Source organism: Aythya marila (genome assembly GCF_965140915.1).
Source record: "Aythya marila genome assembly, chromosome: 1".
In the NCBI taxonomy this organism is placed as follows: Eukaryota; Metazoa; Chordata; class Aves; order Anseriformes; family Anatidae; genus Aythya; species Aythya marila.
In genome coordinates this window covers 148,368,689-148,386,579 of record NC_139042.1, presented here as the reverse complement: position 1 = coordinate 148,386,579, position 17,891 = coordinate 148,368,689, and the positions used below count along the sequence as shown (strand labels likewise).

Here is a 17,891-nt window from a genome sequence, read left to right as displayed (position 1 = left end):
GAGCTGGGGTAGTTTAGTCCAGAGAAGAGGAGGCTCAGGGGAGACCTTATTGCTCTCTACAACTACCTGAAAAGAAGGTGTGGGGAGCTGGGGGTCAGCTGCTTCTCACAGATAACTAGTGATAGGACTAGAGGGAATGGACTCAAGTTGCACCAGGGGAGGTTTACGTTGGAAATGAGGAGACATTTCTTCTCAGAAAGAGTGGTCAGACATTGAACAGGTTGCCCAGGGAAGTGGTGGCATCACTGTCCCCGTGGACGTTTAAGGAAAGGTTGGATGTGGTGCTTAGTTAGGAACATTGTTTATTGGGTGGCATTGGCAGAAAGATGGTGGTGGAACTGGATGATCTTGGAGGTCTTTTCCAACCTTAATGATTCTATGATTCTAAAAAGCTAAAGATTATCTTCCTCCAGGGCAGTACTTTGGCACATAGGTGAAAAAATGTGAAGGATGAAGACTGTGTGTATGAAGAGAAGGGGCTAGAAGTGTGCAAAAGGTGTTAAAAGCTCAGCTAGAGGCTTCTACATGTTGACACTGTAAGGGTGAGTTGTCATGAAAGGCCAAATAAATATAATCACACTTTTAACACATGGAAAGGAAGTGGAACATAGCACTGTGTTGTGGGCTGTGAACTCTGAAGGTAATGCCTAACAAATTTGCTTTCCAGTGGCCTATGAAGAAAGGGAAAATACAGTGACACCAAAAAGGTACATGGGAGTGGGTCTCGGTGAATTGATAAATCTGTGCCAAAGAGCCTTGTACCCTCAGCTGCATCCTTGAGAACTACAAAGGGTGCAGTCCTCTCATAAAACAGAGCCATGCAAATGTGCTAGGACAAACTTCTGGAAATGGTCAGGCATTGTTACTTTACGCAGGGAAAAAGAAGGATGTGTGGGTTTTGTTTGTTACTCGGAAAAGTCACGGCACTGAATTGTCAGAAATACTTTTCTATGCAGGAATAAAGGACTACAGAGGTTGGTGCTGTTGCCCTTGGCCTCAGGAGGGCCTATGGCATGACTTTATTTCGCTGTGGTAACCAGAAGTGCCTCCGCCTGGTGAAACTTTGGACCACGGTGACACCAGGTGTAGACATCTGAACTTCACGGCAGAAACCAGACGTGCAGATTCAGGACTTTTAATGAGGTTCTTAGCACGTTTTCGCCTCAGGAACCATTCTTGACGAACTCCATCAACTCCGACAGCCGCCGCCAGGTGTCGCCGCGGCGCTGCCGGAAGGGACGCGGGCGGTGGTGGTGGTGGCGGCGGCGGCGGGACCCGCCCGCCCGGCCCGGCGCATGGCAGCGCGCTGAGGCGGGCCGCGCCCTGCAGGGCCGAGCCGGCCCGGGTGGCGGTGGTGGCGGCGGCCGGCGGGCCATGCTGCTGAAGCTGCTGCAGCGCCAGACCTACACGTGCCTGTCGCACCGCTATGGGCCCTGCCTCTGCCTCGGCGGCCTCGTCCTCATGATCGTCTCCGCCCTGCAGTTCGGGGAGGTCAGTACGGCGGGCAGCGCGGTTCCGCCCTGCGCTTCGACCCGTGCCCTAGGGGCTGGGGGCTGGAGGGGAAGGGGCACGGCTGCGGTGCTGCCCCTGGCCCTGCACGGCACGGCGGGGCTCCAGCCGTAAACCCGGCTCCGAGCACGCCCGGGGCTGCTGTTAGCTCGTTTCCAGGGGAAAATGCTGCAGGAGCGCCTGCTCCCTTCACCTGTGCAGCTTAACCCCCTTCCAGCACCAGGTGATTTGTTGGTGCTGTGTTGTTCTTGTTCTGAGCAGCCTGACGGGGCTCTTGCTTAGCACAGCCTCCAGACAGCGATCGGGAGTGACAGGAGCTTGCTCCCCTCTAGAGTTTAAGGCGTTAAACCTGGCCTCCTGCAGTCCATCTTACTCCACTTGCTGCTGAGCAGTCAGTACTGCAGTGCAAGGGATGCGATACAACTCCTTCTTTTTCCGATAAAGCATTTTATACGCGTGTATGGTTGGTATATATTGAAGTTTCACTTCACATTACCCTGTCTATTTTGGAAGTCACCAATGAGAATATCAGGAGAGGAAGAAAGATCTTGCTTCACTGCAGCGCTCAAGAAGCATTCACATAATTAAAGACTTGGTCAGTGTAGAAGTATGATGGCCGTGCTAAATGCAAGCAGACGGGTATTTCCCAATTCCTAAATTTCTCAATATTCTCAAGACAAGTTTTGGTGCTGTTGTGGTGGTATTTTCCCCATTCCCCTGTTTTATTTTGATGGGCTCCTTCAGACTTAAAAAGAGCCATGAAGAGCATTATCTGAAGCTATATTTGAGCACAATCAGAAGTTTATTCTGCCTGGATGCTCACTGTCTTCCATAAGGTGCTTCCTGTCTGCTGCCTTGCAGTGGTCACAAGTTGCTGAAACACTTCGAAACCATGAGTGAGATTATTGAGCCATCTGTTTAGATGTGATTGTCAGCTTTTGTTTTAAAGCTGATTGATAGATATCTCTTGGTGCCATAAAACTTCAAGTAAACTTTTGCTTTTCCCCAGAATCGGGACCTAAGGCAAACCTCAGTATTTCTGAGAGCTTTTATAAACCACTTCAGTACTTGTCCAAGTTACAACTGATTTTGCTGAGAATGAGTCCAAGTCACTTCTCAGAAATACCAAATCTGAGTTTCCTATTTCCAGTCTCTTTAATACCAGAACTATTTGGAAAGCTTAGATACTATTTAGACAGCGAGCAAGTAAGTGGCAGATTGATGTGGGAGTGAATTTTCAAAACTCTTATGTTAAGAATAAAAGAAAAGTGACCAGAAATCTTCTAATCATGCTTGGTAAAAACACTCCTACCCCCCACCCCACCCAAAAAAGCAACAAACTAAACCAAATGTCTGCACAAATACAAAAATAAACAAACAAGCTCTTTAAAATAAATAAATAGATGATGACGAATAAGATCAGTAAGAGATGTTTGCGTGTATTTTGCCTATGAATTTTATGATTTAAAGTGTTCCTGTCCTGGTAAACAGTAGTAGTTTAAGGATTTAGGAGAGACTGGGCATGTGAAAATAAACACTGTCAGGCCTCTTCTGGCAACAGTAGTAAGAATGGAAAAGATTTCTGTTCTGCAGTATACAGTCTGCAAGGCAGCAGCAAATAAAATTTATAAGACTTTTGAACTCGAAACCAAAAAATATTTCTAGTAATCATCAGGTGGACCATTTTAATGTTCCGTGGGGATTTCTTAAGCCATAAAAGCAGCAATGCCTATCAGCCTCTGTTGTCTGAACAGAGTTTGCGGTTCCTTTTTTCCCCCAGCCCCAGAGCCAGCTTTTTTTTGTCCAAGTAAGCAAAATTGCATCTGCTTATTTAGAGTCACACTAATATTTATATTAGTGCTGACATAGAAATGGGTGGTTAGAGCAAAAAAAAAAAAAAAAATGAGACTGGGAATAACGTCCTAACAGCCTCAAGATGAAAATGAGTAATTTCAAAAACAAAACAAAAAAAAAAAGAGTATCCCAGTGAAATAACAGTGTACTGAGCGTGATTCAGCTGCAACGTCTGGGATAGCCAGGTGTAAGCCAGTGCTGTAGCCTAGTCTTGGATAAGTTTTGAGTTTTATGACGGTCTGCCTGTAAACCATTGTTAGCTGACCTTCCATAGGTCACTTAGCTTTGTAAAAATGTTTTATAAATGAAAGAAGAGAGACACTGCTGTCACATGGCTGATACAGTATCTCGTGATAGGCTCTCAATGTGTTTTTTCTTTAGTATTTTTAAGTTTCTGCATGTAAAGTTGAAGCAGAGGCCCGCAGGCATTATTGCAATGAGCGATGAGAGGAGAAAACAGTTACAGAAGCAGAATGTATCAGGTGGGAAACCTGTAACTTCTTTTCCTAAACATTTATCCAAAGAGAGCTACTATGGTTCTTTTTTAATATAATTGCACAAATATAGAAAGCAAATGTTTGAATGGTTAACGTTTTTCTCCCAGAGAGCTGTATTCCTGCAATAAAATACTTTTTTTTTTTTTTTTTTTTTAACTCAGATAATTCAGTATTTCTTCTAGAAGCGGATCAGTGTGTGTCAATTCTTAATTAGCAGTAATTACAGATGTTAATGTGTAGATAGCTTTCATTATGTACTGTTTTATACCAATATATTGGGCAGAAGGACATAATAACTTGGGCATGAAGAAGTGTAATAGTGTTTGATATTTAAGGAAGCAGATTTTATGCTCACCTTGTAAATTGTGTCCTTTGTGTAAGAGGAATGAGCTTGTACAGATGTGATCTGGACTACAAAGAGACTGAGCAGCTTTGGAAATATATTTTGTGTGCTTGTCACTGACGTGTGATGGGACTTCCCCTTCCTCTATACTCTTCAGAAGGCTTTAATTTACTTCAGCCTGCATGAGGGTAAAGAGATGTGTGTGTATCTACTTAAAATGAAGGGAGGTAGCCTCTAAAATTATGGTTTTGAGTGCTATTTTAAAGAAATGGTAGCGTTTATAGTTGCCATAAAACATAAGCAACAGTGACATTTAAATCTAAGAAGACTGGTGTAAAACAAGTGCTGTAATTTTTTTTCCCAGTACATATTTATATGTGCTACTGCACATAAAATAAACCACTGCCCTTTCATCTCTCTAAAGCAACACAAGATGATACTGTAGTTTTTAAGACTGAACTTCAGCTGTGAAAGATATGGAAAGTCTAAGAGCAGGATCTTCTATATCGAGAGATTTTTATCTAAAATTAGTCATGCTTTTTTGCTGTGTCAAAGCATATGAAACATTTTTAGTATTGGAAAGTCTGATTTCTCTGCTTGGAACCATGATTTCAAATACTCTGTTAGTAATAGAGATGCAACTACGTGCCTTTGTTCAATATTTATATGTGTGAGTATGTGTATATATACACACGTGTGTGTATTACACACACACATTTAAAAATAATACTGGAATGCAAACATGCAGCTTTCTGAAGTACCAATCTTCTTGTGATTGTGCTCCCAGAGAGCTAATGTGTGAATATGTTGGTGAATGGGTCTTGCTGGCAAAACATTGACGTTTTAGCTAAGTGATCTTGGTGGCTGGATGAAGCTGGGGGAGACGACGCTGCCTTCAGCTGTGTGTTCCCACCGTTCCTCGTCTGCCCCAGCATCCGAGCTGGGGAGACTAAGCTGATCTGTTTTCTGAAGGTTCATTTCCCTGCTGGTTTAGCTCCGTGACTTGGCTCGCTGCAGGGTCTGGCAAATGCCAGCTTCAAGTTAAAGGGAGGGGCAGAAATGCAGGGGGATGGAAGAGTCTGCAGCCCGCAGGAATACTGAGCTGTTGGGTTAGTTTGGCTGCCCTGTAAGACTCACCTGGACTGGGAAACACCTATTGTGTTTTAAGTTTGTGCCCAGGTTAATCTACATAATTTGATATGCCCTGGTCTGGCTGTTTGTTTTCAAAGCTCAGATTGCAGAGATAGACTCCAGTATGTCCTATATGAGAACAGGAAGGAAGATGATGAAGATTGTGCAGGATGGGGGGGTCCTGCTTGTATTGAAGTATATTTGTTTTAGGGCCTCAGTTTTGAGAGGATGCTGCTGCATTAAAAAAAAAAAATCATAGAATCATATAATCATAAAATCATTAAGGTTGGAAAAAACCTTTACGATTATCTGGTCCAACCATCACCCTACTACCAATGCTACCTTCTAGACCATGCCCCTAAAGGTTAAGAGACAAGGAGGAGGTAATCAAAATGAATAGTAACTTAAGAAGTGTGTCCACAAAACATGAAGTCCTTTCTTGCAGAGGAAAAAAAAAAAAAACAACAATGTTTATCTTAATTGTGTGCTCTAAGTTCTGTGTCTGATTGCTGACTCGGTGTAATAATTTAGTTTGGATTAATTAAGTCAGATGTGCACTAATGTGTAGATCAAATTGAGTGAAATCAGTCATGAGTAAAAGTTTCAAAAGTAAGTGTCTAATTTTAGAAGCTGGTGACATTGAGTGTTTTTCTTTTCAGGTTGTGTTGGAGTGGAGTAGAGACCAGTATCATGTTATGTTTGATTCATACAGAGACAACGTTGCCGGCAAATCATTTCAAAATCGGTGAGCTATATTTGTAGTTAGCATATTGCACGTTTTACTGCTCAATGAATTCTCAAATATTTAAATCAGATATTCCAGAAGAAGTAACATACTGCTGAGTAGTACTTTATTGTAAGGGCTCTAAATCTGTGATGAATTGTTAACTTAGAGATTCTAAAACTGTGAGTTAGTGATTAATATCCAAACTTGGAAGGCGTTTGGGATTTGGAAGTTCTAGTCATATACAGCAGTTTCTTTTAAATGCATTTAATTCATCCAGTCTATAAGGAGACATCAAAATGACAGTAATGTTAACAGCGAAGGCAGTACATGAAATATTTTCTATATTAAGGTAAGAAAACGTAAGTACTGTTCCTGTGCACTTAAAATTCCAACTTCTAGTGTTTTGAAAAATCTATTTTTGATTTACCTCGAGTTTTCTGTGGCATTTCATGTGGGACATTATTTAGCAGAAAAGTCACAAAGGTAGCAAGAGAAAGCTTTTTAAAGCAAGCTGAATACACGGGAGAAGTCACAACAAATTGGAAACTAAGTCAGATGGGTCATTTGCTTCAGTTGTGCTAACTTCTGTGTGGCTGCTTGTGGTTTCATAGTTCATATCTGAATAGTCACAGGGTCTGTTGCTCAGGAAGTCAGTGGACGGTGAATTGGTAGGTGGAAGAAGCTTACTAAGGAGATATCATCTGACTCTTTTAAGTGTTGATGCACTTGACTGGAAAAAGCCCTGAAAGCAGATGTGTAATCTGCCTTGAGGTTTGTTGAATCATGAGACAGTAGAAATGATCAAATCAGTTCATCATGTTTTAGCTGCTGCAAGATAATTCTTTAAAAGTACATTGCACGGTATTTGTGAATACTACTTGCTATTTCATCTCTTACTTCCCTCCCCTGTTTTCCAAAGGAAGACAGATAAAGCAGAGTGATACAACTCGTACAGATTATTAACTTAATGTGCATGTGTTTTTGCAGTGCTAGAGTGAAAGCATGGTTGTTTCTGTCAGTAAGAAGTTCTGCCTTCGTGTTAATTAAGTACAGAGTTTTTACAAAATGGCAGTTCGTCCAAAACGAAATTGCAAGTCTTACTGTCATGATGTAATAGTCAAAATTAGTCAAATAGTCAACTTACATTTCTGTGGTGTACTTTCATACTTCATTTTAGTCAGCTCATCTTGGGCCTAATCTGTTTGCCAGACTAGTATCTGTGACGAAGACCAAAAGAATAAATCCACATGAAGGAAAAACATAGTTACAGAGTTTAAGTGAAGAAAGTTTTTGAATTTTTCTGGCCTTAACTTACAGAAGACTTTGTGTATTTAAAATAATGTTAGAGAAGGATAACGTGGAAGTGGCTTTCCTGTTCCTTTTTAATTTTAAAGCAAAATGCCATTAGGTGCTTTTCAAAATATGTCTCTGTGCTTTTTAAGAGGTTTTGAAATTAACCAGAAAGCTTTGAAAGAGACCACAAAGGTGAAATCTTCACACTGTTGCTGATCCTAATTGGTAGCAGTGTTAATTAGGACCAAAAGATTATTATTGTTATTGTTGTTGTTGTTATTATTGTTATTATTACTGTTATTATTATGTTTGATAACCACTACTTTCCCAAACAACGTGTGTCAATTTGCTGTAAAAATATGTTAAGAAAAATTCAGGTTAACTTCTATTTAGATAAATTGTAAACTAATTGATCAACAAACAGTCCGCTTGCTTTGATAGCTTTTATTATTTATTTCTTTTTGTAATTGTCTCTGTAGACATTACTAATGAAAATCAAGCCACACCAGCATTAATTCAGAGCTGACATTTTAATGCTACAAGTTAAATGTAGTAAATTACACAGTTCTATTTGCTATTGTATAGAAACAAGCTATTAACAAATTATAAACTGGGGAGTGGCTTTACAGAAGTATAAATAGTACTAAAATTGCCTCATAGCCTAGACTGAGTTGGAGTTTAGGCTTTTCTTTTCCCACATTTTATGTTCTTAAATGAAGGCTGTGTAAATAAACTCTGCCCTTTGCCCAAGGACTGAGAGTTGTGCACCTTTGAGATCAGCTAATTTGAGTCAGGTGCTTCCACCTAAAACACGTTTCCTAGCCGTAGAAATCAGGGGACTGCCAACCCAATAATTTAACTGATCACAACAAGCATGGAAAAGCTGGAGGAGCTCCTGCCATCGAATTTCTAATTCTGTGAAAGACTGAAAACATACAGTGAGTTGCACTTGTTAATGAGCCAGAGGTTACTGTGTCTGCTGACAAAGAGGTAAAATAACTGACTGGGGGGGGTACCTGTAATGTGCAAATTAACTTTGTCAGCTGAAAATGTAGCCTCCTGCAGAGTATTGCACCTCAGAAGTGAGGTAGGCTTTCTGGATGGTACTGCTGGGGAAAGGCAGTGCCTCCTGTTACGTGTTCAAACCATCTTTAGAGTGACCCCCCCCCCCAGCAGACCTTAGGTGTCATAGCTCAGTTTCTAGGAACAGCAGTGAACTGAGTGAAAAATGTTCACGTCCCTTGTGTTGTGACCAGCCACTAGCTGCCCGTTTGCCAAATTCTGCACTTCAGTTACTGAGTCTCAGCCGGTACAAAACAAAGCTGGGTGGAAATTGTCTGCATGTCATGCCGTGCAAGGGAAGATGGAGGAGATATCTACAAACTGCCTGTCTCTCTGTTGTTTGAAGGATGCCACGTAGTGGGTGGGGAGCGAGCACCTTTTCCTTGGATATTTTTCATTGTGTGTTCCAGTGGATCTCAGTTTTAAAACACTTGCTCAGTGATTGCTATCCAAACACTGCTTTTCTCCTGTTTGTTTTCACTTGTCTGTTTCATGAAAACAAATGACAGAGAGAGAAATCAACATCCAAGGGTCTAAGTTTCAGTTCAGTTTAATGTGCTTGGCAGGAGGCTGGGTTGTTGCATTCTGCTAAGTGTGTGAAGTCCTTCTATAGTTTAGGAAGGTATTATAGCTTGACAGTGGAACTTATGAAAATAATGGTTGGGGCATCCCCCTGCTCTCTGGGACTGAGAGGTTCATCTCTGGCAGCAGCCTGCAGCACCTGCTGAAACAGAGCTGTGGGCCTCAGGGAGGAGATAACCACAAACAAATAGAAAATAAGTACTCAAAACCTTTTCTTTGGTGCATCTCCCTTAGGTATGCTAGGACATCTCTAACTGTTCAGCAACAGTTCCACAGTATTAAATTGTGTCAAGATTGGGTTCCACTGCTGTATCTAGTGTCTGAATTCATGTATCCTACTGGGGTTGTTAGTTTGTGAAATGCTCTGTTACTGAGATCTAAGAGGTGTTAGGATAAAGACGTGGTTCTGCAGAGATCTTACTGGCTGTGGGCAATTAAATAACACAAAGTGTGATTTAAGTCTTTACACTTTGTGCTGTCCTGTCTACTTTTGGTAGCTGGTGAATTAAAGATATGCCTAGATGCTGGTATTGTCTTGAGAAATATTTAATGGGTTGCTAGGTGTTTGATTATAGGTTAACATGTCAGTGAAATTTAGAGTATAAATGGTAAATTTCATATAGTTAGTGAATTGTTATGGCCTCTGTAGGTCTTCTTTTGGTTTCATGTCTGTGCTGTTTTGTCAAAGGTTTGTGTATAATTACGAAATTATATCTATTTATAGCTGAAGGGAAGCTTTTTTCTTTGTCTCTTCAGCTCAGACACCAAGCGTTTTTGTTGCTTGATGGGAACTGCTATTGTAGGATGCCACAAACACTTGTAATGTAATATTAAACAGCTCATGTAGCTTTCATTTGAATTATGTAGGCTGTGTTTACCCATGCCGATTGATGTGGTATACACCTGGGTGAACGGCACAGATGTTGAACTGATCAAAGAATTGCAACAGGTCAGAGAACAGATGGAGGAAGAACAGAAAATAATGAGGTAATAATCTCATGTATTTTTTTCCCTTGCACTAACAATAGCAATCTAATGTGGTACTAGCCCTCTTTCTTTTCTCCCTTGTTGCTCAACGTGAAAATTCAAAGCGAGTTTCTGTCTTCGTTTGATTATTCTCAAAACCTCCTTTCAGTTCTACATTTAGCCATGAAGTGCTGTCTAATCAGAAAACTGTTTAAAATATAGAGCATAATAATTTAAAGTAATTAAGGCTGATCTGCCTTGAATTTGTAAAAACGCTGTGCAGAAAACTGTGCTTTTTTGTTTGTCATGTTGTATGGATTTCTATAACTGTTTCTGGATAATAATAAAGTGATATCTTCCATGTTTAATATGTCTGCATCCCCCTCCTACTCATTGCCCAATATTTCTTTTTATACTGGGCTTAATAACATATACTTGAGCACATGTTTGTTAAAGGCTCCTTAAAAATAGATTTGTAGTCTCCTAAACACAGAAACTGAGGAAGAGGAAAATAATTTATTCAGATTATAGACGTATTATTCAACCATCTAACTAAGGCAACAGGGAGGGCGATGTAATGCTGCATTCAGAATGTTAGAGATTGTGCTACACTGGTCTGTAAAATTAATCATCTAAAGACTTCAGATAGTGCACAGCTTTGTTTTCCAGCAAACACACGCAGCTACAGATACCTTGGGTTGTTTTGTAACCACTGATTTAATTCTTTATTAGCAACTCCATGATCGTGTGATCAGTTTTGAACAGAAAAATGCTAAATGAAAGAACAAGACTTTATTTTAAGTGTTTATTTTAATTGTTAATTCAGAATAATAATCAGAAATCCACAAGTGAGTGTAAAGATTCATCTGATTTTTGGCATGTTATGACTTGCAAATTAGGTACCATTAACAGTGTGATCACAACTGAAGTTCTAGGCCTCTGGTTTGCTACTTAAATTGCAAAATGCATTAAGTGTAAACATCTTAAATATAGACATGGTCTCTGCTCTGAAGAGTTTTCATGTTTATATTAATCATTTCCTAGTAGTTTACATAACAAACATTTGTGGTTTCAGCCCTGTGATACTTCTGGGCAAAGAGATGCTGTGATTCCTGTTTTAGCAAGGGAAAACCACACATTTTGTATTTCCATAACACCGATCTGGAAAGTTTATGTCAAGCTCAGGAGTAAGACTCATGACCATGTCATGTTCATCAACTACAGGGACAGCTGGTTCTCCCCCTTGTAGATAACAACATCCCCTGGCCTCCACCCCCTTTGTATTTTGAAATTGGTTAGCACAGTTTAAAAAATAAAAATAAAAAATGGTTCAGAGGATCAGGATGACTGTGGAAGACAAAGGCAAAGACTATAAATCTCTGCTAATGAGCATGTATTCTGTACTGCATAGTAAAACTTAGTAATTTGTTACTTTTTTATTGATCCACCTGAATCAAATTAGTCACTGTCCAAGTGATTTCTTCATCCGTAGGAGAGAGGGTAGCTTGATGGATGGTGCTTCTCTTTTTGTTGGTGTGTGTTGGTGCCCTTGGGATCATATTATTATCATTAATTTTTTTTGCATCACCATAGCTCTACCTGTGCATTAATCTTCATCAGTTTCTGCATGCACACGGCCTATGCGTGGTAGACCTTAACAGAATACATATCATAAACTAAACTATGAACTCACTCCAGTTTCGGGTCATTCTCCCTGGTTTATTATCAGTGCTTTTCCTATTAACAGCAGCTTCATTAAATAATCTGATAGTAACCCCTGAAAATCTTGTTGGCAGAGTCCCACTGCTGCAGCTCCCAGCACAAGCAAGGATTTTTGGGTTCTGCTGTGCAAGGGTGCACAGTGAGGGAGCACATGTCAGCCTGTGCTTGCCTAAGTAGGCTAATGGCAAGGCATTGGCAGTTTTATAGCTGGGTTATCGCTGATTTCACAACATGTTCCTGACTCAATTAGGATTCTGAAATTAGGTTTAATTCTTTACCACCGACTCAGAGTTACTTAATGGGGTTGTTTTCATTTTGTAATAGGGAAATCCTTGGAAAGAATGCAACAGAACCAACAAAGAAGAGGTAAGGGGTTTTTGTTTTTTTTTGTTTTGTCTTGGCTATAAATTGAAATAAACTATGTCCTACTCATTTTTAGCTGAAAGCAACTGTTGGGGAGGTGAAGTAACGGGGTGTATTGTGTTTGTTTTTCTATGGCCTGAGCATGCATTCCTTGTGTGTCATTTCAAGAGAAGTTGACAACATGATAATATTTATGTTGAATAACAGTAATGCAGCTGTGAGCCTCTTAGTGTGACAATTTCTGAAATTCAAAAAACATTTACTTGTCCCTAGTTAGGCATAGTTCATATTTGGAGTGTGGATTTTTAGTGCATATGTACCTTGAGTTTTATAATTCAAACACATTAAGATTATTTTTTTTCTGACAGTACCTTTACCTGCCATTTGTGTACACAGTGCTGTACGTCACTGTTTGTGGAGGGGCCAAGGCTTATGTGTCTGTGCACTGCCAGGAAGCAGCAGGGCCTGCTCTGTCCTGCTCTTAACTTGGCCTGGTTGTTCCGTAGAGATCTTTCTAAGGTGTCCTCTGTAGTCAAATCTCTGCAAATGTTGAAATATTTGAAACAAATCTTTGAAATTTTGAAAAATAAAAATACATGGTTGAGAAAAGAGGTGTTTTTTTCTGAGGAGAGGAGGCAAGAATTTGGGAACAAGTTACAGGAATGTGCTGAACTGTAACAGTAGGATATTTGTTTTCTACAGCAAAATAAGTATGCTTTTAATTGTTCCCACCCTTTCTTCTACAGATATTAGAAATAATTGATCAGATTTTACAAAAACATCTCTCATTGCACTCAGCATTGATTTTTGTTGTAAATTTTCTAGTGGCGTTAAATATACCTTTGGTATTTTGCTACAGTGAGAAGCAACTGGAATGTTTGCTGACACACTGCGTTAAAGTGCCAATGCTTGTCCTGGATCCTGCACTGCCGACCAATGTCACGCTGAAAGACCTCCTGTCCATTCATCCTGCTCTACAAGCTGCTAACAATATGTTCTTTGTAGCAAAACCAAAAAATCCTTCTACCAATGTGACAGTAATTGTTTTTGATAGCCCTAAGGATGGTAAGAACATTTGACGGTTTCCACATCGTTTTCTAGGGAAAGATTTTTACTAAGTTGCTGTGAGTTAGGTTGTATTGTCTTCCATCACTGACTCTGCCACTAATTTTCTGTTTGACTTCAGCAAGTTGTACTGTCTCTCTTCCCCTCAGTCTATTTCTTTAAATGATGGCATCAGTGATACTGTTTCTCATCTCCCAGACATCTGATTATGAAAGATTAAACAGTTCTGTACTCCTAAAGTACTGTTGCAAAACAGACTTGATATCTGAAAATCTGTGTTGCACTGATGATCTCAGAAGACTGAGGCTAAGACTGAGGATTAGTTTTAGAAATCATCTTTTAATTGCTGTGATGTGAAGGCTGAATATTGTGCAAAAAGTTCTGCTTTTGTTTAAAGGATTGCACACCGTAAAACAAAATTATCTATGTGTTCAACACTTACAAGTAGTATCTTAGAACAGGTACAGGCTTCTTGTCTTAATACATAGTGCCCAACCCACTACCACCTACTTGCCCAAACACTGGTGTTTGTTTTACCAGCAAGATTATTTGACAAGCATAAAGACAAATCTTCACTCAATAAACATCCAAAACTCCTTAATTTGCAAAAGTCTATCTTAGTTTCTGGAATATACAAAAGAAGTGACTTCAAGTTTTTGATTTGCAATGTATTTTATTTATTCTAGTTGAAGCTGCCCATTCTGGAATGTTAAAAGACAACAGCAAACAGATAGTATGGAGAGGCTACTTGGTATGTACTTTTAAAATCTGTTACTTAGCTTTTAGCTTTTGTATGTCCTAAACTTGTCCTAAACTAATATGTTTTTTAGAAAGTATTTCTCTGCTATATACTCTTCATAACTCACACATTGTAAGAAGTGAAAGCTTTTAAAATTACCTGTATTTCAGTGTTGGAAGTTCGGGTTAAATGACAGATCTATAGTCTTTTAAATCTGTCATCTGCTGAAGGGTTTTTAGATAATGTGAAATACTAGAAATTTAAAGAAAAGACTTTTTTTTACCCTGTCATTCTGTTTTTAGACTACAGACAAAGAAGTTCCAGGCCTAGTGTTAATGCAAGACCTGGCCTTCCTTAGTGGATTTCCAGCTACATTCAAAGAAACAAATCAGCTACGAACAAAACTACCAGAGAGTCTGGCCTCTAAAGTGAAACTGGTAAGGACATGGAGGAAAGAGTGATTTCTTTGTATTGTTTTTTGTTATTTTTAAGTACTTCACATACAGACCTTACTTACCTAGCAAGAGAACTGTTGCAGGTGACAGGATGTTTCTGATAGTTATCTGTGACCCTTTTCCTGAGTTGTGAAGAATAGTAAATAGTGACTCAAATTGTTGCCTTCCAAATGCCAATTGCCCATTCTGTGGCTGCAAGTTACTAGGCTTTAGGTTTTTAGCTTACAACTAGTTGAAAAATACCAGACTTTCCAGTTTCTCTCAGCCATTTGCTACAGGCTGTTGTCTCACTGAAGTGTATTGTATCACTGGTTTGTTAAATGCGACAGAATTTTGTTTGTGTGGTTTCTTAGCTTTTTTTATTCCTTCTTTGCTTTTGGAAGAATAGTCTTAATAGTAAGAGCAATGAATTGTTTCACAGCTGAATGCTGTATTTCTTTCTGCCAAGTACTCTGTATGCTACAAAGTGATTTGTACTTAATTTATCTATCTGCAAGACAACAGTAGAACACAATTTGTGTGACTGTGCCGTCCATTAACATTTTGTGCCTTCCTTTCTCTCCTAATATTTGGACAACTTTTCCAGTTACAGACCTGTTTAACAGACAGGTAAAAATTTCAGAAAGCTGTCAAAATCATTGTCTTATGTATGACAATGGATCTTACGGAGAGATGTGAGTGAGCGTTCCTTCTGAAGGAAGTGCTCAACAGGATAAAGAATGCTGGTCTGCTGCTGGTTAACCAAGCTGAATATTCTGTAATGAGAGCTCTGGGAAGATGGTGATGTGAAAGGGGCTGAGGCCAGGGAGTTTGTAGAGGAGAAGGGAGTTAGCAGGGCTTAAGGGTATGTAGAGACTTGGGATGTCAATCCATAAAAAAAATCTTTGTTAGTCAGATGCCCACTTGTAGAATGTGATAATTCAGTTTGTGGCCTGTTCTTGGTACTTGAAAGAGTATGACTTGCTTTCCTTTTCTTTCTATAGCAGGCTGGGTTATCAAATCATTTATTCAGCTGCAGCTGAAAGGATACTTTTAAAATGGTTTCATAGGCCGGTCGTGCTCCCATTTAATGCAAGCTAAATTTCTTCATTCTTGTCTTAGCAAGACAAGCAAGTTGTTTTAGAATCTCAATAACAATGGTTAGAAACCTCATTAAGTAAACATATTTGTACCTCTCACCCTACCCACTCTTAAGTAGCTTACTAGAAATAGCTCTTAAATAGTGTTTTTTTTTAAACTTAAATAGCTCTTCTCTTTTGGTTTTGTTTACATCTCCTGTGTATTAGTAGAGAGTACATATACGGCTTCTCCTAGCATTTGTTTTAGTGAGTTTTTTTAGTGAGTTAATCACTAATTTGTTTAGTGAGTTAATCACATTGTTATTGCTATTTGCACAGCACTGGCTCTCCATTTCTCTCATGCTTCTGACAGCCCTTTCCTGATGTTCTCACTGTGAATTTGTCTGTCTTCAACATGATCAACTAGACTTTTGTACAGTATTTTAAATGAAGCATCACCAGAACTTTCTATACAGTGATAAGTTCATAGTACGTAGCTAACCCAAGGCCAGCAGACTTGCTGTATGCTATGTTAAGCTTATTGTAAACAACATTGCCAGTATTTCTACATGACCTCCATTGCTTCCTACCACTACTTTGTACAGATGCTGTTCATAAAATAGTCTACCATCACTCACAAAAATAGCAAGAAGTGTTTTCTGGTGTGGTAGTGGCATCCTTCCACTTTTTTCTCAGTGGTACATTGGTAAGATTGCAGTGGGTACTCATGAGGTCCATCTACCAGTCTGTGTTTCTTTTAAATGCTATCACTATGTTTTCTTAAAATAGCTTTAAAGAAATGGTGTTTAATGTAGGGAAATAGATGGTTATCCAAGAGGAGTTCGTACTTAAGTTTTTCTCTCTGAGATTCTAGTTTCTTTGTTTCAAGCCTGAGTAAGGAATGTTGGTTGAATGCTTCCTGGCTTAGAGACACTGGAAGAATCCAAATGTAAATACATTGAAGGGGAAAGGATAGCGTTTGATTCTTACTGTAGATAGAGCTATACTGAAAATGCTAAAATGTTGAGAGCTCAAACTGCTTTAAATAAACAAACAAACAAAAAAAGCCAACAACTTAAAACAGGATCCTGAAAGTGAAATATATGTAAACACATTTAAATAATTTTAAAATTACATGTTTTCTTTGCTGAAAACATCTTTGTCTAATTGCTGCCTTCATTTTGAAAAAAAAGAATGAAATTAGTAGGACAGTCATGGCAACTGGAAATCCCTGAGCTAAAATGCTATTATGCATTTAAAAGCAAGTTGAAACATCTTCGAGCTCATACAACAATTGTTCTTTGAGAATTGCTGCCAACAGATTCTCATTTCCTAAGAATCTGTACATAGTCCTGTGGTTGTCATAACCTGTGTCTGTTTCTAGACAATAAGAGTGGTAAATTAAGAACACCAGTTTGCAGACTGGAATTTTGCTATTCTCTCTGTTGGCACGTCTCACCTGCAGTAAAAGACTGAAAATCTGCTTGGACATACAGTATTTCAAGATCTTTGAGTGCAAGTTCAGCCTTTTGGGCATGTAGTCTTTTCTAGTACCTCAGCACAGAGTAAGTTACAGGTTGCTGGTAGCTGTAGCACGTTTGACTTAATGAATCTGAATTGCTCAGAATACCTTTGACTTCGATTACCTGCTCTATTCATTTATTCAAATTGCCCCTCAGCAATCAAGAAATTTAGTAACAAGATGTTCCTTCACTTGTCTTTGTTTTAATTTGAAATCAATTGACTCATGTTTTCCTCACCCAGGGTTATTTTCTAGGAGCAGCTTTTCTGTAATGTCCTCGTTAATTGCCAGATTGGTATCTGAAATAATATTGCCTCATTGCAGTGATAACTTGGTGGAGAAGAAATCTGTCTCATTTCCACATCAGGGAATATACTGGAGCACCATCCTAGACAATGTTTGTTCTCTGGTCTAACTTCATAGATACAAGCTCTCATAATAACACAGTTCTGAGGAACATTCTCCCTGCCTACTCTTTCTTTTGAATATTGGAATACCTGTCATTATTTGTGGTATAGTGGTGGTTTTTTTCTTATTCCCTTACAAAAGACACTTTCTAACTTATTTCTTTAATTCATTATTGAACTATTATTCCAGTGAGTTTTGATGATTTTTCTCCTTGATACTCCTGTGTGGAATTTTGCTTCCAGGACTGAGAAGTTCCTAATTCTCTCCAGGTTTTCTGCCATAAATCTGTAAAGCACAGACCTTATTCATAGCCCATATCTCTTAAGTTATAATGGACTTTCCATCAAGAGGTGCTTTCTTTTGTGAATGCCTTGGAAGAGTGAAATACCCAGATTCGTCCTTATTACTTATGAGCAATCTGCTGGGTTTTATTCTCTTGTGGTTTCAAGACTTGTTAGAGTAGAATGATTCTACCTGGACCTTAATTTTTTGACTGCCATTCATAGCTATGGATGATCATCTTTTTTCATTCCAGCAGCATCCCTTAGTAGTATTATTTACTCCATCAAAAAGCGTGCTGGATGGATTATTTTTG

General features: G+C 39.2%; 1 protein-coding gene across 3 annotated transcripts in view; it reads left to right on the top strand.

Moving 5' to 3' along the window:
- The first annotated feature begins 1,272 nt into the window (after positions 1 to 1,272).
- The window catches only part of GNPTAB (N-acetylglucosamine-1-phosphate transferase subunits alpha and beta), a 43,766-nt gene continuing 27,147 nt past the window's right edge, over positions 1,273 to 17,891 (top strand). For all 3 annotated transcript variants that reach the window (XM_082782157.1, XM_082782156.1, XM_082782158.1), the window contains exons 1-7: positions 1,273 to 1,491; positions 5,994 to 6,079; positions 9,866 to 9,985; positions 12,011 to 12,052; positions 12,909 to 13,114; positions 13,801 to 13,865; positions 14,156 to 14,290. In XM_082782157.1, coding sequence (XP_082638283.1) covers positions 1,375 to 1,491; positions 5,994 to 6,079; positions 9,866 to 9,985; positions 12,011 to 12,052; positions 12,909 to 13,114; positions 13,801 to 13,865; positions 14,156 to 14,290 — 771 coding nt within the window. In that variant the 5' untranslated portion in view covers positions 1,273 to 1,374. The remainder of the gene's footprint in view (positions 1,492 to 5,993; positions 6,080 to 9,865; positions 9,986 to 12,010; positions 12,053 to 12,908; positions 13,115 to 13,800; positions 13,866 to 14,155; positions 14,291 to 17,891) is intronic.